The following is a 26,940-nucleotide window of genomic DNA, read 5'->3' on the forward strand; positions in this document are numbered from 1 at the left end:
TCCCCCTTTCCGTCTCCCTCGAGGCTGACAGTCAAAGGTACTGCATTTAGATTTAATATGATCCACATGCACCATTGTTTTAATACGACTTTCCAAAGCTTTTTCCACTGTAGCTTGAGTGTCTGAAACTCAGTCACGCAGCGTTCGTCCTCGCCACACTCTGTGCAGACACCATGGCTCACATTCACATACGGGTTCACTGCTAAGCAGGCTGGGATGAAGGCTGAAATGTATCATTGGAGGGGAAAATTAGACTATGGCGATAGAAATTAGACTATGGTGGAGTGTCATGATCTAGGTGTTGATGGGAGACACTAGGTAAGTGCATGTAAGATTGAAGTATTTATCTGATTTTCTTATGGTTCCAGTCAGCCATTTTCTAAAGCTGTGATCAGTGACGTTTGGCAATCTATTTTCTATCTATGGTATTAAGTCAATTGAATATGCAAGTAGAGTGTTCGTGTGTGTATGTTGGAGGTGAATGTGCTGTCATCTTTGTCTGTAGTAGAGAGGATGTGTAAGAGAGCAATGCGGGGCCAGAGAAGAATATATAGCAAACAGGATATCAGTGGTATAAGTGAAGCATTTTTATGGAGGCGTCCAGGGAGTGAATGGTTGAGGATTTAGGGTCTGGCCCTTGGCATTCTCCATGGGACACTGAGAATGGTATGTACTGGCCAAGCCCTTTCCCCTTGTGCCTTCCCTCTCTCTGTCTCCTCACATTCACACACAGATTTTACGACTCTCATCTGGTCATGCTGGGTTATTCCACACACCGCTGGACACTTGCCTACCGATGTAACGCTGCCATTATTCCATTTTATCACAAAACAAAACCTTAGTCTGAACTTAGTACAAGCACAAAGCTGCCGGACCATCTGCAAGTGGCTCAGCTGCACCAACAGATGTCTCTGGAGAAGAAATAGGGATAATTTTGGACTTTTTTATTGGTGCAAAGCTAAAATATTATCACTATTTTAATACAAGAGGCATGTTGTGTTTATATGCAATGACAAGTGGAGACACTCTAATCTCTTAAAGGCATACTTTTTTTTGTGGTGTTGTATGTAGCAATTGTTAATAGTAAACTGAGCTAGAAAATTATGTTAGTTTATACATGGAAACAGTACAAAAAACACGTGTTTTAGTATTCTGCTTATAAGCCACTTTGTTTTGACACTGCAGTGGTTTACCACAGATGTGTTCCTCCATCTGCAGTGCACTGATCTTCTAAAGCAGAGGTTCTCAAACCTGGTAGCCAAAGAAGTAGCAGCAAGCATGGATTAACAGCATCTAAAACCTGGAGGAGCATTGTTAGACAACCTTGTGTATCGTCCAGTTTGGGTTAGAAGTCGGTCATAGTTAGGCACGGTAAACCCTGATCTTGTTTGCGTTTCCACAGCAGTACCCTTCAAGTCCTGCTTATTATGAAAGAAATTCATCTCTTTTTCAAGATTTGGATCATTTGGCTCTGCTCAGTAAGAAGGGCCAGGCTACTGGCTGAATCCAGATTGTTCCTTTGGTACCAGTTTGACTTTTTAAAAGTGCATTGATATAACACTTATACACCTACCCCTCAGGGTTTATTTGGTCAATAGAATAAAACAGTAGGATGTTTTAAACAAAAGGAGGGTGAAAAGCTGTTAAAGGAGCGCAGCTAGCCTGTTAGCTCAGTAAAAGACTCATCAAGACTTGTCTCCCTTCATTTAGCTACCCATGAAGATGAAGGTCTGCAGGACTTGAGGTCTTTGTACACTGAGTCTGTTATTTTTAGATGTATTTTTGTGGTCCATAGCCCCCCAAAAAAGTCACACACTCAAACCTTGATCGCTTCATTTTATTTGCATGCACTATGAAAATTCATATAATGTGGCAAATTGTTTCAAACTGTGGAGAGGAAAAAGAGTGAAGACGATTCAGTGGCTCTTTCATACCTTGGAAACCTCACTGTGTCTATCCATCCTGACAACGTTCTTCATAAGACACCCAGCTCTTGCATCATAGCGCTTTGTAAAGTTTGGAGAGCAACTCTAATTCAGTCTTTGTTACGTAGCCAAGGACAAACTTTTGATTGTGTCCCATGGTTAATATCTACATAATACACAGACAAATCAAGGTGTTTAAAGTGAGAAATTTGGTGTACACATATTTCCACGCACAGATCTGCATTTATCAGTCTTGACATGAGCGCACAACACGTCCAAATCCCATACCAGGTCTGTGCCATGCATGTTTTCACCTCAGCATGGACTCGCTTTGCAGCGTGAATCTGATGAATTTTACTCACCATTTCATTTTATCAAACAGCCATCAAACTATAGGATTTATGAGACATGAAAACTTAAAATCAGGATTTTTTTAAAGGCATTTGATCCATTCAGAGCTTGACTTAGAAAGTCACAAAGTAAGTAAATGTCAAGAATGTATTTATGTTATATAAGAAAATGTAAACTGTATATGAAAGTGCTATACCTCTGAAGAAAACCTAAGACGAAGTTTGTCCCTGGCAGATCTTCATCTGCTTTCTGTGTTTGCTTCCCACTGTGCTGAGTTCCTATACGAGCCAAATCAGACAGGAAACAAGATGGTCAGACAACTCTCCCCTGAGAAGGCAAAAGAAATAATAAGGAAGGAAGCAGGGCAAAATTCTCTGAAGGATTCTGCAGATGGAAAAAGCCCATTTCTAAAAAGGCAGTTTTCATGTGAGTGGTCAAAAGGAGAAGAGTCAGAAGAGGACAAGGAGAACCTGAGGGAAGAGGACAAGACACGGGGGGAGAGACAAGGAGAAGAGAAGCATGGTTCTTGCTCTGTTTGTGAAGCGAAACATCTGCTGAAGGAGCAGATTCTCGTTCACCTCCATCACCTACCCCTGTTAATCATAACAGGCTGCTTCACACGCCTGCATGCACACACCCGCACATACAGAGGTATTATTGTCCTGAACCCAGTCTGCTTAACTACTGTCACTGAAGAGGACAAGGAGAGAGAGCTTTATGAGGGTCGTTAAAGGACACGGCCTCATGGTCTTATGTAAGAGTTACAGGGTAAGTTCTATCAGCTTGAAAAGACAATACTCTTTCTTTAATGGCCTATAATTTTAATGTATTTTTTTCTTTTATGTGCTAGCATTGTTTTAAAGATATGTTTTAATTAAAAGGACTTAGGAGCTAAAATTTTGATAATTTTTCTGAGCTTTTCTGTTGAAAACAAGGATTCATTCTTTAAGATTTACCCTGCACCTGCTTCAGCTGACACTATGGCTTGGTGATATGACCATAAAATGTTTATCATTGTATTTTTTGCTCTTTTTGCATTATATTGTGGTATTTCAAAAACAAGAGATAACACGTTTAAGTGCATGTTCAGGTGATACATTCCCCTTAGTACATTCCTCATAGTTAAAGCACTCAATCAAAATAAAAACTACAGACTTTAACTGGAAAAAAAGAACTTGCCAGAAGTTGCATTTTCATAATTTCATTGTTTTTACTTAGCTTTAGCAGAGGTGCTGTTGAGTGTACGCAGCTACAGTGTTTATAGGTGCTTCTCCAACTTTGCTGAGCTCATTTAATGCCAAAGCCTACTTTAAATCATTATGGACTGTAAACAGGCAAGTCATCTGTTGAAACAGATTTTTGAACTGTTGTTTAAACTGTTATAAAACCAATCCCTGCAGCGCTGGGGTTAAAGATGAACTGAGTCTATCCATTGCAGCTCATAGCCTGTGTTAAAGGCTGACAGAGTGTAGGAGTGAAACGGATTGATGACTAGACTTCGCCTGAGCTGTTGCCTGTCACATATCACCTTGAGTAAACTGACCTCCAATCTTCACATATACTGGCTGCATTGCCAACCTCCATGCAGTAGCTTTACTGACTGAAGGCACTCTTTAGGGTGCTGTGTAGTGTAGTCCTGAGAGCACGAGATCTAAGGAAAACTACAACTTCACACGGGAACAGTGGATTATTTTGACTTTTTGGAATTGACTTGTCATTCATTTTAGCATGATTCCATGATTTTCTTTGCTTCTACTATGGGTGAGTACATTAGGAAGTTAAAATGTGTGTGTTTGCTACAAAGGATGTGTGGTTTCATGTAAAATTCTGGTTGTACACCTCAAAAGTTAACTTTTCTTCATCAGTGGTGACGTAGTAGACCACTGACCTCCCAATGATCTTTTAGCTGTGCCACATGATAAGACATGATGTTGATATAGTGATGCTTTACCGTCAGGAGTCAGAGCATTGTAGTTTCAAGTTTACTCAACACTTGCACCTTTTTCCAGCTGTTGTGATATTATGAATTTATATAGTACCTTTCATGGGATCCAAGGATGCTTTACAAAAATACAGAAGACAAGACACAACACAAAAACAAACACCAAATGTGTGTCCAAAGACGGAGCACTGCAGTAATATCAGAAAGAGAGCTGCCAAAATTAGGAGTGAAAATGTTTTAGTCCGGTCAATACCAAACTTTTAACTGACACACGGCAAAGGGACAGTTGTGCCGTTTGCTTAAAAAAATCCTTTATTTATATAATTATTTATAGAATTGATCTTAAACATTGTCTGCGAAAAGAACAGAAAAGCAACTGCAACATGAAACTTCTAAGCTTAGACTGCTAGTCTTGATCTGTGTTTGTCTTGATTTTGGGTGACTGCTGAAAACTTATCTCAAAGTGGTAGAAGTGGCAAAAGGAAGGATCTGGCTCTCTTCATTAACTGGCGCTGTACAAGTGAAGCCAAGGGCAAGATTTGACTCCTCATACTTTCTTGTCTTTGTTTTAGTCATTGAGATGTCTGGTGCACATTCATTCCTAGCCCAACATTTACAAGTGAAGTCATGTGCCATGCTTTGGCAGCAGTACTAAACATTGTACCGTGACTTTATTTAGCCTTGTAGAGTACGCCCTTCATAACTTCAGGCCGCCCAGGCACACCGGTCCAACTTTTCTTGTCTCTCTTTAAGTCATTGTAACAATTAAATCACCAGGTTATTTTTGAGAGATGGGACCGCAAGGTAAAAACCTTGTAATGACCTTGATGAATATTTGCTGGATAAGTTAAACTGGATTTGTTTTCAGGCCTATTCCCTGCCATACTACTGAGCCTTAATTGTTCTGTTTAGAAAAAATGCTACGAGAGGTTAAAGCTAGTGTGAGTAAATTTCAGGTATTTTGTTGATTTTGGTGCCCCCTGTGGACAAAGAGCTTTCAAAGATTATATTCTGTGATTTTCCCCTTTACATGAGCAAGTTAACTTTGCAAAGCAGATGAATTGGCCAGAGTCCATGTCATCAAATGGATTCATCTTGCAAAGCTTCAAGCTGATCCACTGTTCTCAATCCAAGAGTGACTTGCCCAAAAGAGCAATAGAAGCTTGAGTCCATTAACATTTACCATTTATTTACCATCAGATAAAAAAGAATGAAGTGATTTGCAAATCTCATAAATTCATGTTCATGTATATATTTATATTAATGTAAACATACAAGTTTGTTTCATATAACATGTTTTTACATGCAACATGCAAGTGCCTCTTTGCAAAATTTATACTTAATTCAAACAGTATTAACAGGGAAAATGCGCCTGAGAGACACTATGAGAGATTACTCTTACAAGTGACTATAGAGAAAGCACATAGTCTTACTCACAAGCAACCAACAAACAGGTCAGACATTGTTTTTTTTAATTCTTTTATTGATGTTGCTGAAGCTGTTCAATAATCTTCATGGACCAAATCAGCCTTAAGCTTCATGTATGAATACTAAAAGATTTCCATCCATGAGCACAGAGAGTGGTACCAGTTCTTCTCTCTCATATCCCCTTTATCTTCTTCAGAGGTGCTCATGGAGCTCTCTCTCTTCTTCGGCTGGTTCAGCTGGAGACCGTCTTTGGTCTGAACGGGACTCCACTTGTCCTCCTGAAACTTGGTGTTTTGGCAACTCTGTCAGGCCCTCCTTAGAGCGTCCATGAGCTCGCTCTTCTCATGTTTCTGCCTGTCTCCACTGTCTCTGCTGGTTCAGCTGAGACAGTAAGGAGGCTTTGAATGTCTCCATCTCCTCCTTTTTTAAGGCTTTTTCCTCCAACGAGTCTGAAGTACCATCTCCGGGCAAAACACATCATTGCGAACAACAACACGGTTATCAAGCAATAACGTCAAGCTACACTGGCACAGTCCAGAAGACCTGGATTTGTCCCCAAAACAGCAACATCTGAGCTACCTAATGCGATCGCTAATGGGTCGCTAGAGACTGCAGACCATCGACACTGTTGACGAGAAGGGGCTTCAAGACATCATCCAGGTCGCCTCTGATGACCTGTACCACAGAACACCTAGGAGAACTACTATCACAAGAATCTGTGAACTGTATGACAGCCAAAAAGACAACTAAAGTGGAGCAGCTGGCCCGAGCTACATTTATTACACTGATGAGAGACCACTGGACATCAGTCAGCAAACACAGCTACCTCGGGGTAACAGCACACCTGATCATTCACTTTACAGCAGAAGTTATTTTGTACCTGATGTGTTTGTCTTCTGTGGTCATTTGCAGGTTATAAATAGTATTGCTCTGTGAATTAAGACACTGATTTACAAACCACAAATAAGTTCAAAAACTCTAGTTTGTTTAATATTTGTTCATTTTAACACCGTACATGTACTAATTTATCTCAAACAAGATTTTTTTTTCACATAGGACCAGTAGATGAATTGTGTCATCTATAGTTCACACTGAACAATTGAACCAGACTTTGGGGTAAGATAATTATTTTCCATAGCAGTTCTTTTACCTGCTAAATAATGGCCACAATGCACCTGCCTCTCTGTTAACTAAGCTTTCCCTTATTATATAAATGTATGCACATTACTAAACATGAAAAATGACCACCAAGTTCTATGTTTTTAACTTTTGGTGCTTGACAAACTCAACACACTGTGGTATTCTTTGCTTCAGATTCACACATCAGCTCTTCTTTGGAGCTGTTCATCCTACCATCCATGCAGAAAATTATGATTACAATATGACAACAAAACTTCAGTCATTGTTACACAGAGCACAAGTAATCAGTAATCAATAAAGGGTAAAAAGAGTAGAAATAGAACATAAAAAATGAGCACAAACACATAAAGAATAAATTGTGTTTCATTTCAGTCATCTGTCAGTCTCTGTGAGGGGCAGAGCTACTCACTGAGGCAGAAATAACATAATAACAGCTCTGTTTAGCTCCATTACAGCCACTTTGCTCACTGTCTCCACCCACATCCTCTCCACATGCTGCCAAATTAGCCGCCTCTCATCATGTAATGTGGGCTTATTGATTTAAACAACATAATTGGAAGATGTTCATAGTGGGAACCATGGCCTGTGTAACCTTAATGGCAATGGGGAATCGTATGATTTTCTCATGGACTTCATTATTGGTTTTAATTGAGGGTGACGTACTCTATGCTAAGTAACTTTTCTTTGATTCTGAAATGATTGACTACCACACTTTCTTTTCTACTGTTTCATTTTTTCAAATCCTCAGAACAAACACATACATGACAATGTGCATTTCAGTGGCGATGTGTGGGTGAAATGTGGGGCGGTCTTTTGTTCAAAAGCAGGATTGTAAGAGAGGAAAATCAAAAGAGGTACATTTTGAACTTCTGAGGAGGATGACGAATATAAAAGGAGAGGAGATGGGCAGAGTGATGCTTTTCAAGTTTTTTCAAGGCTCTTTAAGATACATACAAAGGATGGAATGCAGCATTGTTACAGTGAATGGTAAGCTCATAAGTGAAATGCAGATGAGTAGTAGTATCTGTTGATTCTTTAAGTTTTTAGCAGTACGTGCAAAATACACGAGGCAGATCCACAGGAGAACAGTGTGTTCTTTGTGTGCTTTTCAGAAACTGTGCAAATGGCAAAAAAGTGTGTCTGATCCAGAGTCTGTGCACATGTGAAATTGATGCTTATTGCATAGAAATGCATGCAAACTGCTGAGCCTAGCAACCAATGCCCTGGGTGTCATATTCCCATGCATGTAAAAAGGAGAAAATTTCAATTTGCAATATATGGGAATAAGCCTAATTTAAAATATTAAAGACCGTGTAAAGTGAAATCCAAAGTTTTTGTCTTAACACACTAGATATGTTGGAATATGATTGCTGTAAACGTGAAAAGACTGAGATCTGCATGTGACTGAATTCTGTATTTGGACTGCTAGAAAGTTTTTCACGTCTTTCCTGGCTTGGTTTCATGTGGGCGGGGCCAATATGTGGGCTTGTGATGTCATGAGCACATAGTGGGGAATGACTCCGCCCCTCTAACACCACAATATAAAGTCATAGAGCAGTTCATCTCAGTCCAGTCTGTTGTTAGCTGATGTCACTGCCTTTATTGAAAGTTAACAGTCAGTTAGATGCTGCATTTTTGTTCATTGTGAGGTAAATTTGCCAAATCTATCAGCCACAGTGGTCTATGGATCATTTAAAGCATCATAACAGAGTTTTAAGCCAGAAAACAGACTTTGTCTCTCCTCTGGCACAGAGCCAGGCAGCTGTACTCTGATGATAATGTCAACATTTAGATTATAGCTTTTTTTTTTTTTTTTTTATCTAAGAGGATTTTATTTCTCCAGAGTGGGTGGGGCTTCAGCTCATTCAACAGACACGCCCACACCATCCTGGAGCAGATTTTACTGCCTCATATTTCATGTTTTGAAGCTTGATTTGATAAAATTAGAGATGTTTTGTTTGACTGAAATTTGACTTCATAACACAGTGAACTAAGTGAAATAAGGTGTAGTCAATTGCAGCCTCGGCATTACAGAAATGACACCTAAAACTATAGGAGCAGTAACACAATACTGAACATACAGAAATAAAAAAAAACAACATTTTTTTCATTTTATGCTCAGATATGAATTCTGTATGCCATCACAGGTTTCTGCAAATAATTGCAGCCTTTCTGTGTTAATTTAAATTCTCCTTGCAGTAAAAAGTTGCATTTTGAGACCAAATTACAGCTTGATCTTACCCAAGAGAAAAATTCAGTATAAGAAAAAATTGTTTAAAATTGTAAATTGAATATTTTTTATAAAGAAAATCAGGGATTTAATTTTAGGTCATATTGTAGCCTTATCGGCTGATACCCAGCACCTTGGTATCAGAATTGTGTCAGAACATCTCTAAGAAGTAAAAAAGAAAAAAAAGGAGATGATTTTCAGCCTAAAAGAAGCGGCAGTAGGCGGTCAGCTGAAAACTGCCCCAGTCTGAGAAAAGCGTGGCTGTACCATCTCAGTTATTAGTGTAGGCTAATTGTAAGTGCTGGATGTGGGGCTGGAGGGCAGACAGTGTTGTTACAGTTTATGGCAGAGATAACCTCTCTTCTGACTGCTCATGAGACTTTTTAAGAAAGTTTAAAAGAATATAAAAGAAAATTTAAGGAAGCTTAATATGGCCAGAAAGCAAAACAAACAAACAAACAAACAAAAAAAACAAAAAACAAAAAAAACGAATGGAGTATTTGCTATAATTTTTGTTTCTAATCTGAATAGCAATCCTGCCAATCATCAGTTGTAATTCTTACATTTCAGAGTGATGGATGAGGTCCTGTCTCTGTCTTACAGTTTCCTGCCATATGTCTGCATAAAATCACCACAAGGCGCAGAAGATTGGGTTGATTATTTAAGTTTTTAGACATGTGATTGATTATGATCCAATGTAAGTGTTTATGAAAATAATTAATTTTCATCTGAAATTTTTAAGTTGTTTGCTCTCAAATTGCCACAGGAACACTAAATCATGTGTATATTAATAAGACTAACTGGATACTTTTTTCGGTAACTCAGTCAACACAGCTGGTATAAAAGCTTTAAACTGTCATATTGTGAAAGCCTTTTTCAGCTGAGTTTTTTTTTTTTTATAATTGGACAGAATTTGCCTGAATGATGAAGTGATTTTGATTTTACAGTCAAATATGAGATAAAATGCCAAAACAGTGTGTGAGTCTTACCATCTCTGAGAATGAACATCAACATGCAGTCTGCAAGATGATTCAAGAGTGTGACATTTTAAGGGATTGTTGATGTTGCCGTAGATGAAGCCAGATGTACAATAAAAACCCCTGGATTGGCTGCATTGTCATTTTAAAACAGTTTTTTGCATTGGTCCTGGTTTCTGCAATCAGTGTGTCTCACCAATTTCTGATTTATCTTTCCTCCTTCTGTCTTCCATTAAAAAAAATGCAGAAATGAGTACTTGTGTAAATTTATCAGAGAGAGAGAACAAGGCAAAGCAGCTATGCATATCATCTATTAAACTCAGTCAAGCAAATGTCCCTTGGGAGCTGCTGTCTCTAGATTGGCCTATAGAAGCGTGCTCTCCTGTACATGAACAGCATACAGTATATCCTGATATACTCCAAAGAGGGAGCTGTGACTCACAAAGCTTGCTGCTCTCATACAGTAGGCAGTGATATGTGCATCGTCTCGCTCTTTGATGCGTCACATGGCTTTCCCACTGTTATTTTGTTTTTGTTTTTTTCTTCAGTTTTATTTCATATTTTAATCCCCTTGTGTTTGAGGGGTTTCTTTTCATCGCAATGAATTGTCATGTTAAATAGGTCTACAACAGATACAGTATGCAGAAGAAGGGGGCAAGGATTTATTCAGAAATAGTTCAGATAATGGTGCCTCTGAGGAAAAGAACAGAGATTAAAGGACTTCCTTCTTGGAAACTTCTCACATAAATGAATCATGTAGCATAAAACAAGGAATTTTAATCTCACATTTTAGTCAGATCAGAGCCTACAACTTCAGATAATTTCTACACTCCCTGTTTGGCAAAATCTCCAATAGAAAGAATATTTCCACTAGGTTGCACTTTGAATCTATTTTTCATCTAAAACGTTGGCTGTGGCTGATGCACTGGGGTCGACTTATATACCTGTATTGGGGCAAAGACATGTGGAGTCATTAGGTGCATGCAGCTGCCCCTTTCACCCTACTCTTTGTGTGTTACAAACACTGCTCAGAATGTGCTGGAATACTAGCGCTATTGCTATGTGTTATAGCGGATTTTGACATACTTCAAATCAGTTCTTCCCTGGTGCTCATATAATGGGACAGGAGTCCACTTATTGTCGCAAATGTATAAAAATCAAGCACCTAGCCATGCAGTCTCTATTTTTAAACATTTGAGATACAAAGGGGGTCGTTCTAAAGAGCTCAGTGACTTCAAGCTAGTGCTGGGAGTATCTATACTACAGTGCTGATATATCGATATTTAAAAAGTACTCTTTTAGTATCCATCCATCTAGCAAAGTATCGATACCAAATGAGTACTTTCTAATACTTCTCACCACTGCTTGTCCTTCGAGAGCCTCCCTGCCTCTCTCTCCTCAAGACTGTTTTGGCTTTACTGCTCGTCCATGCCACATGACTTTGAAGACCAATTATGACCAGTATGTCAATCCTTTCATACCATGTGACCTTGGGGACCAATCATAAATGAGTAACAGATTTCAGCAACTGTTGTTGATATTTCAATGTTATATACATGTTTGTGCTATGATAATATTTACTTTATTTTTTACCTGCTTGCACAAAAATGTTATCTTATCAAAGTTTCTCCCTTAAGGAATTTTTAAATGACATGGATATGCCTTTTTATTTGCCTGAAATTTGTACCTTTGAAAGTTTGCGAGTTCAATATTTTATTCTTTCTTTTAAAATGTCTGTATCAGTATCAATATCGATTTAATTACATTGAAAAGTATTGTATCGGTATCAAATTAAAAATATTGGTATCACCCATCTCTACTTCAAACGTGGTACGATGAGAGGATGCAACCTTTGCAATAAGACGGTTTGTGAATTTCATCCCTGCTGGATATTCCACAGTCAACTGTGGGTGATATTATTAGAAAGTGGAAGCATTCAGGAACAACAGAAACTCAGCCACAAAACAGAAGACCATGTACAATCACAGAGCAGGGTCGATGACTAATCGCCAACGCTCTGCTGATTCCATAACTGAAGAGTTCTGAACTTTTACTGGGATTAATGGCAGCACAGAAACTGTGCGGCAGGCCTTGCAGACATGCAAGCCTCATATCATCAAGTCCAATGCAAAGCGTCGCATGGAGTGGTGTAAGGCACACCAAGACATCACCAAGAGGACTGTGGAGCAGTGGAAACGTTCTGTGGAGTGACGAATCATGTTTCTCTGTCTGGTGGTCAGATGGGTGAGTCTGAGTTTGGCAGATGCTAGGAGAAAGGTACCAGGCTGACTGCACCTCTCCAGCTAGGAAGTCTGTTAAAGGAGGGATAACAGTATGGGGCTGTTTGTCAGGGGTTTGGACTAGGCCTCTTATCTCCAGTGAAGGGCAGTCATAATGCTTTAGCTAAGACATTTTGGACAATGCTATGCTTCCAACATTGTGGCAACAGTTTGGGGAAGGTCCTTTTTTTCTATTCCAGCATGACTATGCCCCAGTGTGCAAAGCAAGGACTATAAAGATACATTTAGTATGAAAGAAGCTGACTGGCTTGGACAGAGCTCTGACCTTAACCCCATCAAGCACCTTTGGGATGAAATGGAACAGAGATTGCAACCAGTCCTTCTTGTCCAACATCAGTTCCTGACCTCATAAATGCTCTACAGAAGGACTGGGCACAAATCCCTGCAGAAACACTCTAAAACCTTGTGGAAAGGCTCCAAAGAAGTGTGGAGGTGTAGCTGCAAAAGGGTGACAACTCCATTTTGAAGTAGATGTATTTGAATACATGGTTTTGCAAACTGTTGGAAATATTTAAGATAATGTTAGAACTCAGCTCATAATAATAACATAAGAGTAGTCATTTTTCTAAATAAGTTAGATGTTTCAGTTCAGTTCCACAAATTTTAGCTTTAATTTATGGAGCAGAAGGAGTGAGTACTCTGGTTAGCTCAAAAGAGCTAAAGAAGATGACACAGCCATTGAAGGACAAAAAAGATAACTGACCTCAGACATCTGGAACCACTTTGGTTTCAAGAATCGAGCCTGGAACAGTGCTAAATAGCTCTGAATCTGTTACATGGCTGTCCTCCAAGGCCTTAAAATGAATTTATTTTGCAGATGTTGTGAAAATAGTTAATCATCTTTAATATTGTGGACCTAACAGCAAGCAGAATAATCCTGACAGTAAGGGAGCCCTTGAATGAAAACATCAGAAAGGGTTTTCTTTTAAAGACTGCGTTACCATTTCTCTGGAAAACCGAGCGTTTAACAGGCTGGGAAAGGCATTAGGACATCCTCATTCCACTGCATGCTGCTGTTGTGTGTGTGTGTGTGTGTGTGTGGGGGTGGGTGTGTGTGTGTGTGTGTGAAAGCATGTGTAATGTAATGTAAAGCCTGGCTGTGCGATCGATAAGGCTATCAGTTGTACACAGTCCTGTGATTATGCAGGGAGCTCTGCTTAGTCCTGTGGACCATTTAAACAGACACACAGCAGCTTACAGCCCAAGTCCACACACACATGCATAAATACTTCTTCATTCTCTTGTTAGCCATGAAATGAATAAATCTATCTGGAACCATGGATACAGCGAGGACAGGAGATGAAATTACATGAACTATAGATCGATGTTCTTTTTTGACTACATTACAAGGTGGATCAAAAGTGATTCTGTATGAAATTGATTGTATTATTTATAAGAGTGGGTTCTTTATGTAATAGATTACTTAGAAATGGTTTTGAGAGTATGACAGACGATACTGTGACCTTCAAGTGACTCCTCTGTGGCTTACACTCATATTTCTTCAGCTGTTTTAAACACACCACATTAATCATGTGGATTAATTTTTTTAAAGATCAATTTATTTGGTTACAATTTTACTCAAATCTACGTAACAGACTAAGCTGTATATCTGTTGTGACTAAAAAGAAGCAGACCTCCGCAGTCTCATCTCTGAAAGGCTTCTTTTTGCATCTTGGCGTCTTCAGAGATGAGACTGCAGAAATAATTCAAAAACTAACTGAAAACACCCAAAGCGACAGTGTGTGAGTCCACTTCTCTATACTGTCTGAGCATTTTAAAGCACAAATCTAGAAGTTTCCATTGAGACTGTCATTAAAGAAACATTTGGAGCTTTTGCAGACTTTTAAAGGGATATATTTTGCATCAATTTGGAAATGCTTTTACAACCCCAATTCCAAAAAAAGTTGGGGTGCCGTGTGGAAGGTTTAACAGAATGCAATGAGTTGCAAATCTTATCAACTCATATTTATTCACAATATAACACAAACAACATATCAGATGTTAAAACGAGAAATTTTACCATTTCATCTAAGGAATTAACTCATTTTAGATTTGATTGCAACAACACATCTCAAAGAATGTTAACCATTGTGTAGAATCTCCTCTTCTTTGAAGAACAGTCTGTAAACATCTGGGAAGTGAAAAGAGCAGTTACTGGAGTTTTGGGAGAAAAGCGTTGTCCGGTTCTTGTCTGATGAAGGATTCTAGCTGCTCAACAGCCCAGGGACTTTTTGCTGGATTTTTCGTTTAGGGTCGCGGGGGCTGGAGCCTATCCCAGCTGTCATTGGGAAAGAGTCAGGGTGCACCCAGGACTGGTCACCAATCAGTAGCAATGCTTAATTAATAGAGACAAATATAGAGATGGAGATAAATAGAGACAAACAACCAGACACACTCACACCTATGGCCAAATTAGGCCTCATCCACATGGAGACGAAAACGATATTTCCGTTTTGTTTCGAAAATGTTTTCCATAAAAACAGGATTGTTTCAGGAAATTTCCATGTAAGCAGGAACCACTAAAATAGGCTGAAGTATATATGCCAAGCCTGTAAATGGCGCTGTAACGCTGCCATGGAAATGCACCACAAAGAGAGAAGAAGATTATGTAGCATGCGTGTAAAGCACAAACACAACCCTGTAGTCCGCCATTGTTTTTTTTGGCTTTTTTTGGCTTTTTGGCTTGACCAGTGCATGCATCTTAGGTGGGCTGTGGTATGTATGACGTAATCGTACAGAGGTTTCGTTTCACTAGCGGTTGGCTGTCGACACACAGATGAAGCAGTAGGGGTATACAGATTTGTTCACTCAGGGACCCCACTTTCAAAAAGTAGCGCTTACGCTCTCCCAAAACACTGTGTGGATGAAACACCGATATGATGAAGAAGTTTTGCTTATAGTCTTGAATTTCTTTCCTTGTAGATGGAGCCGTAGAGTCCCCAATTAACCTAACAAGCATGTCCTATAACCCACACATGCATGGGAAGAACATGCGCTGTGCAGCCTGTATCAAATCCAGTCGAATCAAATTGAATAAACTTAGCACAAAAAGAAAGTAAATTTGTCTTTGATAGATTATTTCATTGTTGTAACAATGCTTCTTGGCAAAAAATTGTATACCATTGGAGAATCTGTTTATTTCCCTTAAATGGTGCCACATTTGTAAGGAACATGCATTGGTGGGATGAGCAGCAGAGCTAAGTATGTGGGTTGTGGCCATGAAAAATTTGCCAAATCTTCTCTGCCAATGCTGAATGGTTTATTTGCTGTTGCAACTGACTCCTGTTTTGAGCTTCTGGTATGCCAAGGTGCTGACAATCAGGTGCCTGTGACATTTGAAATTTTCTTAGTAAGTTTAGTATCCTAACTGTACTGTATTTACTCATATCGTATTGGACTGTAACTTACAATATCCTATTGTGTCAATCATACACGCTCTTATAATTTTAGAATAGTTTCATATCAAAGGATGTGTTTTATCTGAGCTTGTAAGTGTAAAAACAGAGGCAGAAGCACATCAGCGGTCTGTTGTATTCTTGATGGCTCTGTTGTTTTAAAAACAAAACTGAACTAACGCTCTTACTCTGGTAGCAAGCATTATCTCAGATTAGCCTGCATCTTTTTCATGTACAGCACTTTAGTGCCATGGACACAGCCACAAATTGCCTTATGTAGTTTCATCATCATCATCATCAAACACACACCAGCGGGTGCACAGAGACTGGAACAGAACGGAATTTGAAACGTTTTAGCCAAAAATGTTTCCATGGTCAAAGTGTTTTTTGCAGAAACGTTTCAGATTTCATTTTGTTCTCCAACTTCGTGGGTGAAGATGGTTAAGTGATGCTGCTGGAAATAGAAGTGCTCTGCAAATCAACACTCACAAAAACACACTGGCTGGCCATTTACAGTAATAGCATGGCAGATCACATTGAGCAGGCTTTAATTAAGGTTCTCCACCGCCTAGCGTGCTGTCACTGACAACATATCTTCTTTTGTCGAATACAATCATCCAATCATCTGATGGGTTGTGATGAATGTTTTTGTATGGACATTAAGCAGCCATGATTTTAGAGAAGTAAAAATAAGAACCTTAGTTTAGCTCTATTTTGCATAAGAATTGTTTGTGATTGTTACCATTCATGTCATGTTTTTGGTTCATTTTTCAGAACTCTTTATAACTTTGACCAATCCTTGAAATGCACATGCAAACACAAACACTGTTCCTACTAACAACCTCCTCTGTGTCATGTGTGTAGGCCACACGGTGAGAGCGGGCTTACACTACCTCATGAGTCGGGCCTTCTCTGTGATCTGGTCCCCTCCGACCCCCATCCTCCCAGCATCAGTGGGATGTCCCAGGTGTGTCTCATCTTGGCTTTGCTTATGCTCTGCAGCTGCACAAAGGTATGACTTTCTACAACTCCAGTTCCAAAAAAGTTGGAAAATGTGTGTAAAATATAAATAAATGAAATGATTTGTAACCCCTATTTATGCTCAGTAGAACATAAACAACATATCAGATGTTGAAACTGAAACATTTTACCATTTCTTGAGAAATATTACCTCACTTTGAGATCGATGGCAGCGACATATCCCAAAAAAAGTAAGGACAGGGCAATGTTTAACAATATGTAGCATCCCTTCTTCTTTTAACAACAGTCTGTAAACATCTGGGAAGTGAGGAGATCAGTTGCTGGAGTTTTGGGAGAGGAATGTTGTCCCATTTTTTTGTCTGATGCAGAACTCTAGCTGCTCAACAGTCCTTTGTGCTTTTTGCTACACCAAATTTTTTCTGTATATAAAAGGCCAAAACTGCAGCCAGTTCAGTATCTTTTCACTTCTACTGTGAAGCCATGCTGTTGTGATGGATTCATTATTAGCGTTGTCTTGCAGAAATATTCAAGGCCTTCCCAGAAAGAGACGTTCTCCGGATAGGAGTGCATGTTGATCTTAAACCTCTTTTCATTGGCAGTGCCTTTCCAGATGTGAAAGCTGTCCACACTGTAGGCACTAATGCAACCCTATACCATCAGAGATGCAGGCTTTGAGCTGTGTGCTGATAACAATCTGGATATTCCCTCTCCTCTTTAGTCCCCAGGACATAACAACTGTGGTTAAAAAAAAAAAAAAAATCTAATTATGATTCATCCTGCCACAGAACTGTTTTCCATTTTGTCTCAGTCCATTTTGAATGAGCTTTGGCCCAGAGTGGACAGCAGCGTTTCTGGATCGTGTTCACATATGGCACGGCAAACTGTTTTGACAGACAGCACTGAAAGTGCAGTGATTTCTGGTACAGAATCATGCCTGTTTTTAATGCAATGCTGCCTTTTTTTATTTTCATTTTACAGAGCGCTCCAAGTTTTTTGGAATTGGAGTTGATTTTTTCACATGGCTTGTCGTAACTTGACATGAATCTTCAGGCATCTCCTTTCTCCTGCAGGTCTCCTCTTCTAACTCCCTGGAGCTTGTGAAGGAACAGTGGAGCAGCTACAAAAACCAGTGCCTGGATTACATCCACGCCACGCCCCCCGCCACAGGTGCGCCCCTCTCCTCCCAGCATGAGCTCGTGTCTGAGGCAGGTGAATGCACACATTTGACAGATGTGCTCTCCACTGCAGGGCTGGTGTGTAACAGGACCTTTGACTTGTACGCCTGCTGGCCTGATGGACTCCCAGGAACCACTGTCAATGTCTCCTGCCCATGGTTCCTGCCATGGTACCGCAAAGGTGTGTGTCAGGGTTTTTGTGCACATTATGGAGGTTTTACTGGATCAGTAAAGAAAGACGAAATAGAAGAGCAGGACAAATTAAAACTCTAGCAGTTTAATTCCATAACAGACATGTTAGTAAACCGTAAATCCTTGTACATTAATTGGGCATTACTTTCAGAACTTTAACATTAATTCATTCTGTACGTTGTACACAGAAACATTACTCTGATGAAGCTGAACCTTCTCTCAAACACCCTTGAAGGAAACATTCAGCTCTGTCATAATGTGATGTTTTCTAACCTTAAGGATCAAACTGTAGAAGAAATACAGACATCAGAGGTGTTGTTATTGCTGAAAAGGCAAGGCTACAGCAGCCAAGTACTTACAAAATATTCAAAGATTGTGGGATAGAGCTCTTCTAAGTGTTCTTTCTTAAATCCATCCTGTAGATTGAAGAGAAAATGTGTTGAACACAGCTCATAGTCTCAGGTGCCCTTGTCCTTGAAAGGAAAGAAGCTATAAATATTTTCAATGATTGAAAGAGTTCAATGGATTCATGAAAGGGAAGAGGAGGTGCTAAGGTCATATTTTCTGTTATTGTGAGGTTATTACCTTACTTTAAACCACAGGAGACTGTAAGCTGTAGTACAACATCTATTTTTTTTAATTTCAGGTGTCTTATTGGTGAATGTTTTTGGTTGAAAAGATGTGAAGTGAGCATATCTTTGAAGAATGACAGGGGTCTTTCGCTCCCTCCTAGAGGGCAAAGAGCCAAAGATAAGACCACTTTGCCTTAAGACTCAGTTTTTCACAATATATAGAAATATATAGAGATTCAGTCATTCATTATAAAACAAATGTGCACCTACACAGAGACATTTGCACGTAGCTTATGTACCACTGCTCAACAACAACACAACGCAACTGTTCTGTCATTAAAAAACATCTCAAAGTTTATAAAATGAAGCTCCAAAATCACAAAGATGAGACAGTCATATCTGCTATAGGATGGTATGGGTGTGTTGTTTGAATTAACTAAAGCCACATCCACTCACGAGAAAGACGATCCTCTTAGAGTTTTAAGTCCAACTTGACTGAAGGAATCAAGTGTCTGCTATGCTGCTATGTTACAACTGTCTTTTTTCAAGCCACAAGAGAACCAATCAAATTTATGTCAAGACACGCAGACAGATTAGTGCTTAAAAGTTTCCGTTCCATATTCTCATTCATAATACACATCTTAAATAATGATTAGGATTGGAGGCTTTTATTGTGGCAGACTGGGCAGGAACAGAACCTTTCTATCATTTACTAAACTTTAGCATCATGATGCTAACAGACATGAAGGATTGAACTTTCGCTACATGTAGAGAAAGAGCCACAACTATGGGGTAGGTAAGATGTTTGTTCCTGCTGAGTCTGCTTCAAGCTAAAACCAGACATACTATCCAACAATTAGTCTGCCCAACCTTAAGCCAGGCATACACTGTGCGATTATTGTCCGATTCAGCCATTAATTTTGAACTTTGAAGTCGGGCCGACTTTCAGTCAGATCGGGCGTTGTTTTTTGTGCTGTGTACAGGGGCATGTGATGGCCGACCACAGCCCAGCTATGACCCCATGAGCTGCCCCTGACTACACGGATGGATTTCTGGCATGCTGAATATTTTAACTCCAGACACTTCACAGCAAGAGCAGAAACACAAGCAGAATAAACTACTTTGGGGGTTTGTTTTCCTTTCTAAACTGTCAGACAATGTCCTAAATTACCATGACAACAGCTGGAATTACTTTCTGATGCATCCCCACTATGATTAAGAAAATAAACAAGCAGGAAATATTTCTAGCTGCGGACCTGCAACTAACACCGATGGTGAAGCTGTTTGTGTGTGTGGGACAGAGAGGGAGAGAGAGAGTGAGAGAGGGAGAGAATATGACTGGAAACACTTCACCCTCAGTGTGTGAGACTTTTTAAAATGGAAACTGGGATTTAGGATTTCTGTCACAGTCTGTCCTTTTCTCCCTCGTACAGAGTGAGCACTCAGGTCGGGCATGACCATCAGACCCTAAAGTGAGAGCACATAAATAGTGCATGGTGGTCATGCATCATAAGTGATTCAGACGTACTTTATGAGTTGACATTCAGCCCCAACTGTCCTATGGTCGGCTTGAAATCGCAATTTTTGCCTGGCTTTACAGTGAACTATGGCCACGGCGCAGCTGCCTGGCTCTGTGCCAAAGCAGAGACAATATTTGGGGATTAGATTTACTTTTTTCTGGCTTAAATCTATCCATTATGTTACTCTTAAGCCGGGTATACACTGTGCGATTTCAAGCTGACCATACGACAGTTGTGGCAGAATGTCATCTCAAACTGTATGACTGAATCATTTACAATGCACGACTATCGCGCATGCGTTGTTTGCTCACACTGTATGATCTGACGGTTGTGCATGACCTGAGTGCTCACACTGTGCGACTGAAGTTAGGACAGACTGTGACAGAATTTCGCAGAGTTCCCTTTTTTGAAAGTCTCAGGGTCTGAGGGTGAAGTGTTTCCAGTCATATTCTCTCTTTCCCCCTCTATCTCTCCCGCTTTCTCTCTCTCTCTCACTCTACCTCTCCCGCTATCTCGCTCTGTCTCACACAAACAAACAGCATTACCTCTGTGTCAGCTGCAGGTCTGCAGGTAGGAATATTTCCTGCTTTTTCATTTTCTTTATCATAGGGGGGTGCATCAGAAAGTAATTCCAGCTGTTGTCATGGTAATGTAGGACATTGTCTGACAGTTTACAAAGGAAAAGAATCCCCCAAAGTTTTTTATTCTGCTTGCATTTCTGCTCTCACTGTGAAGTGTCTGTAGTCGTACGACCAAATATCAACATGCTAGAAATCTTTCCGGCCAGTCGGGATCAGGTTATGGAGTCGTAGTCGGGCTGTGGTTGGCTGTTGTACCCCCTTTATACAGTATGACAATGACACCCGATCCGGGTGATCCGACTGAGAGTCGGCCCGACTTCAAAGTAAGTCGTGTGACTCCAAATTCGTGGCTGAATCACAGGAAAACCGCACAGTGTACACCTGGCTTAAGTGACCACTGTGGCTGGTAGGTTCCAGAAATTTATCTCCCATTGAACAAAAACACAACATACAGCTGGCTGATAACTTTTAATAAAGCCAGAGCCAGGGACAACTGCTGGATGATTTTGTATCATTGTAGCATTAACAGGCTCAGTGATTCCCTATAAGGACCGGTGATGTGGTGGGTCGCTATATTTGCCCTGCCTAAATTTAACCAAGCCAGAAAAGGTTTGAAAAACATTCTTATGGTCTAAATCCAAAATTATGTCACACACAGATCTCAATGTTTTCACATGTTGACAGCAACCTTATTACAATTTCTCTAAATGTAAGATACAAATTTTGTATTTCACTTTACGGGGACTTTAAACTATCTGTCTCTGTTTGCAAAACATTCAGGTTGCCGTTTTGTTATAATTTGGTGTTTTTAGCAGATAATGAAGATAGATAGGACTCTTTTATGGATTTAGGGAGGGAAAGTAAGGAGGTGCATTTGTAGAAGCATGACACTGGAAATGTGAACTTTTGAACTTAGCAGGAGCATGCTCATAGCAGGTTTAGGTCAGATCTGAAACAATCCACCCCTCAAAACATTTTTTTGTTCATTTAAGCCAAAACTGAAAAAATAATGACAAATATTATTTGCAAATTTTGCAATGCAGGAGATAAACTTTTATCTTATTTTATGTGTGTGCACAGTTCAACAGGGTCTGGTCTACAGAGTCTGCAATGAAGATGGTCAGTGGGCTCGAAAGAATACCAGCGAGTGTGAGGACGACCCTGGTGAGGTGTGTGCATACCTTACAGTCATTTTCTGTATCCATGGCCCAAGCCTGCCTTTCTAAATAGCTGTTCTCATATTTAAAGCCTGTAGTAGCAAATGGTTAGACAATGGTGTGTCTGCAACTGCCATTTAACATGCACTATCTGAAATGACTTAATATGTGAGTATCCCCCTGTCAGTTCAAATTCTCCATTTTACATCTTTTTACAATTTTTCTGACATTTTCTGTTTTCTGTTGACATTGCAGCAGCAGTATGGCCGCATCCTCAGTCAGTTACGCAGCATGTACACAGTGGGCTACTCGCTGTCCCTTGGGGCTCTACTACTGGCTTTGGCCATCCTTGTCTCCTTCAGGTACATGTTTGAAGAGGAAAGAGGGAGCGGGTGAGATAGAGGTAGAGGATTCAAAAAGAAAAATGAATGATTAAATAAAGGAACTGAACCACGGGCAGAAGAAAGAAAATCATGAAAAATAAAGGAGAAAGCAGAGGACAAATAGAAGGAAAAAATGAAACTGAGAACAACTTTTAATAATTAAAAAGCAGGGAGCAAGCAGCACAAGCAGAGCTTGAATCGAGTATCAAATGTACAAAAGAGGTGAGCCCAGGTTTGACTCCAGCCTTTACGAATATTACTTCATATCATGCAATGCTTGTTTCAGAGTCTTTCCACTGCCCTGTTCTCTCAGTAAAAGCATGAAAGTCCTGAAAAGACAACCTTTTAAAAAGGGGATGAAAGAAAATACAAAGTAGGATCAACTACAGGTGATAGTAAGGTATAAGGCGAGATGAATCCATCATATTTCCATGATTGCTGTGTTGTCCCAGTTGTCAGCCATATAAACATTTTGAATCTGACCACTCTTTTCATCTCATTGCAGCTCAAATGTAAAGCACCCACAAAAACAATGAATGTCAAAAATTTTAACTGAGATTGGACCTAGTTTTACTAGTTTGCTACCATAAGATTGCATCTAACGTTAACTGAAGCCATCTCCATGCCAACATTTATATTTTTTATTCACAAATATGATAGATTAGATGTTAATTCTGAGTGAGTGTTTTTGAGGGACTTTTGGAGAAACTCAAAGCACATTAAAACATTTTTGAGGGCATAACTTATTGATTTTGGGCTCCAATGTTTTTCTTCAAACTTTCCATTAAAACATGCATGTGCTCAAAACTGCCTCCTTGTACTTAGATTTTCTCTGTGCTCAAAATGTCTGATTCCTCTCAAATTATTCCACCCTGATTTTTCTCTGGCATAGGATCGACCAATCATGTTTGCTCTGCGTGCTGTTGCTGCGCTGTTCTCTACTAGAGAGAATTTCAAATGTGCAACAAAAGGTTTTTAAGTGCATATAGAATTTTGCATGGATGCAGGGGAAGTTTTGAGCATTTTCAGAAAAAGGTTTGGATTGTGCACAGAGAAAAAAAACAAGAGTGGCAGTTTCACAAGGGAGCAGAAGCAACCTGAGAAAAAAATCTAAGCACAAAGGCAGGTTTGATGGCCCAAAATCAAAAAGTCATGCTCTCAAAATGTGCTCTTTTAAATCAATAATGGATTCATAGTTTACAGTGTGTCTTTAAGATTTAAAAAAAAAAAAAAGGTCTGACTTAAGTTTTTCATGAGAAAATCTTCAATCTGTGCCCCAGGAAGCTCCACTGTATGAGAAACAACATCCACATGAATCTGTTTGCCTCATTCATCCTGAGAGCCGTGTCCATCCTTGTCAAAGACGCCCTGCTGAGCCTCACGCTGGACCCCACCGACAGCAGTGACACCCGGACACAAGCTGTGGTAAACATACCAGTGAGGGCAAACACACTGAATTTGACTAAGAGCCTGTACTATAAAGCAAGGTTTTCAGACTTACCCTGTTCTTGAGCAGGTTTTGTTCAGGATAAAGCCCAAAACACACCTCGCCTTCCTTATTTTTTATGCACAAACCCACACTGCCAGCCTCAAAACGCACTGACCACGCAGTTTACGCCACTGCTTTATTTGCCAAGGCAGGCAGATTGTTTTCCTGAGTGAACAGTTGTGTCCGTCTTGGCTGCTGAGTAGCAGCTCTGTGTGAGTGTAAAGATAGTAAAATTTAGCGCCATCTCCTGTTCAAGGTGAAGAATAAGTGGGAGGCTTCGGCTGCTGGTGAAATACCACAGCTCTCAGTGTTATTTTTCACTTACCCAGTGAGGTGGGGAGGCAAGTCATGAGCGGGATCTTGACTCTGTTATCAAGCGGCCAACAGTGGTTTGTGAGGAGTTTGACCGCTGGTGTGCGACAATCAGTGTGTGCTGGGAACGGCAAACGAGGCGCGTCATATCATAGAACACGGCTCTGCGTGCCGATGTGTTTTTTGGTTCAAGAACTCTACCTGTAAAAACCTGTATCCACTGACCAATCAGATCTCTTGATGGTTAAGGCCTGTAAGCGAGAGAGAGAGACTGACAAACACTTGGTATTTCTTCTGATTTTTCATATAAAATATAAGATCAGGATATAAGAATATAAGTATTATTTTTTATATTTTTTATTCAATAAAACATCACTCCCTTTCATTATACACTGCTAAGTTATTTACTTCTGTGCCATGTAAAAAACTGTTGTTTACCAGCTATAGCACACTTGAGGTTGTGCTGTTGTATAATGTATATCAGCACTACAGTAATTATCCTCAGTATCATCTTTTCTTAGTTATGTAGTGCTTCAGACCCACTCAGGAGGTACTGTTTTTTCTTCAGACCCACTCATGAGGTACAGATTGTGCACAAAGGAAAAAACTCTTCGCCAGATCAAACAGGTCAAATTCTGGACAGTGATCAGAGATCCCTGAGCTGCTGTTCAACATCAGGGTTTTGCTGACTTGATTCAGGATACTTTCCTTCATTCAGAGAAGGTGATTCTTTTATTTTTATTCTTTCCACCTGTGCTGTGTTCTGTGTCAGGCTGTGACATGGTGTCGAGGTGCCATGGTGATGATGCAGTACAGCGTCATGGCCAACAACTACTGGCTCCTGGTGGAGGGCATCTACCTGCATAGCCTGCTGGTCATCACCGTGTTTAGTGAGAAGAAGTATTTCTACATTTACCTTACCATTGGCTGGGGTAAGAAACACAACTCAACAATAACAAAGGCAAATGTTTTTGTTTTTATTTTCTGGCCTAATTAAAAAGATATGTCAGATGTAGTGAAGTAAAGAAGTGGAAGTTTGTCAAAGACAGTCTGGCTGCAGACGGTTTCATCTCTGACGGCTACTGTCACAGACTGTTCATCTGAGAGGCTGTATGTCTCAGAAATAAAAGCCAAAACTTTAGAAATACAATCATTCAAAACTTCTGTTTAATGTTAGGGTAAGGGTTAAGGTAATGGTTAAGATACTAAAAATTAATTTAACAGCCTGACCTGCAAAACCTGATTACAAAACATTTAATAAAGCCGACAGTCTGCTTACAAGAAAAAAAGCTTATCCTCCGTGAGAACATTTAATGATGTTTGCTCTAAAATTATGTTTGTTTGTTTTTTTTTTATGTTTTTTTTTCTTCAGTGGAACTGTTTAATTTTCTCCTGGATGAGGTATAGATTCGTGGCTTTTCAAATCTACATTTGTGTTTAAAATGGGGTGAAATTAGTACACATAGCTGCCTGGATCAAGTGCTGGCCCACTCTTCAAAGTGCTAAAACAACCTGTTAGTGGAGGGTTTCCCTCCTTGATTTAGGACATCCTGCTGCAGAAACACAACAAATGTGCTTATGATCTATCGACTGATTTTCTGACAAATTTCAAATGTGTGAATCCCCATCACAAACACACATCCTGAGACAAACAAAACATTGACAAGTCTTTGTAAAATCCTTCAAGCCTCCTCTCTCTTCATCTGTCTCATTAGCTTTGAACAATTACATGAATAAATTATTAAATAATCATTTTGTAATGAAGTTTGGAGCTCATTTGAATTTGGCCTGTATCTCGAGACTTTAAATACTCTAAAGTTGTAATAATAAAATTCCTCTGAGCGTCTCTATGAATCTCGGTCTAGCCACAATATTAACTTCATTATTTTCAGTCTGACTTTGGTGAGTCTCCTGGAGGGACAGATAATGTCTAAAGAAGATTCAGGTTTATAAATAGGTTTTAATTTCAGCATTTACCTCATACACTCACAATTTAATGGACTTGGTAAATGGGCTTGAGCTTGTATAGAGCTCTTTTAGTCAGCCAGCTGCTCATGTTGCTTTTTACAATTCAGGTCAGGCTTGCCCATTCACCGACACACAAGCTGATGGTGGAGGCTGTGGCAGGAAAATGTCTGTCAATATTAACTTGAACCACTCAGTCACATACATATTCCACAGACACACCAGTGGGAACCAAGTTTTTACCAAAAAACTGGGTGTAGTCTCAAAATCACATGGCATGTCCCTTTTCACCTTTTACAGTCTCATGAGGTCTTATCAAAATTGAAATTACTATGAGTCAAGCTCCAGAAGAGGTTATAAACCAGCTCTAAGCAGCCTTTCATAGAATGGTCTGTTTAGGTGTTAATGTCTCCACAAACGCTGTAGTCCCAGTTAGCTGCCCTTTAGCAACCGCTTTTATGAAGACAAAAAACATATAAAACATATAAATTCAAAAGTGGGGCACTTTTCAGATGTATTTCATGTCGTAGAAAACAAATGTTGAAATCTCTTGAGCTTGTGCTCACCACAGATCTTATTTCAGGCATTTAATCGAAAACTCAGTGAAAAATTCCCATACACATCCAGACGAGGGAACTGGAAGTGCTAAAATGCAACCTCACTTTAGCATTTTGGGACTTATTCCTGCACCCGAAGAAATCAGCTTTATTACACTTTATTGTACCATATGTCCTGACAGCATGCAAGCAATGTGGGGTGTGAAGCAGCAGGATGCAACACAACCTTCTTCCCTGTCGCCCTATTCCTATTTCCTCCTCTGTGGCTCATGTTGAGATTGGGGGACGGGTTATATCCTTGATTATCTTTTACTTTCCTTGCTCTGCAGAGCTCTTTAGCCTGTTTTACAAAGTGGAGACTACTGTAC

The 26,940-nt window shown here is 39.8% G+C and overlaps 1 protein-coding gene across 2 annotated transcripts in view; it reads left to right on the forward strand.

The window, feature by feature from the left end:
* The window catches only part of gcgrb (glucagon receptor b), an 87,716-nt gene that overhangs the window by 50,303 nt on the left and 10,473 nt on the right, over window positions 1-26,940 (forward strand). Inside the window, exons 2-8 of one of the 2 annotated variants that reach the window (XM_041785724.1) lie at window positions 16,553-16,700; window positions 17,740-17,836; window positions 17,918-18,025; window positions 21,790-21,878; window positions 22,122-22,228; window positions 23,530-23,686; window positions 24,823-24,982. In XM_041785724.1, coding sequence (XP_041641658.1) covers window positions 16,647-16,700; window positions 17,740-17,836; window positions 17,918-18,025; window positions 21,790-21,878; window positions 22,122-22,228; window positions 23,530-23,686; window positions 24,823-24,982 — 772 coding nt within the window. In that variant the 5' untranslated portion in view covers window positions 16,553-16,646. The remainder of the gene's footprint in view (window positions 1-16,552; window positions 16,701-17,739; window positions 17,837-17,917; window positions 18,026-21,789; window positions 21,879-22,121; window positions 22,229-23,529; window positions 23,687-24,822; window positions 24,983-26,940) is intronic. The other variant, XM_041785725.1, reaches the window with a different exon arrangement.

The sequence above is a fragment of the Cheilinus undulatus genome, linkage group 4 (assembly GCF_018320785.1).
Source record: "Cheilinus undulatus linkage group 4, ASM1832078v1, whole genome shotgun sequence".
Classification (NCBI taxonomy): domain Eukaryota; kingdom Metazoa; phylum Chordata; class Actinopteri; order Labriformes; family Labridae; genus Cheilinus; species Cheilinus undulatus.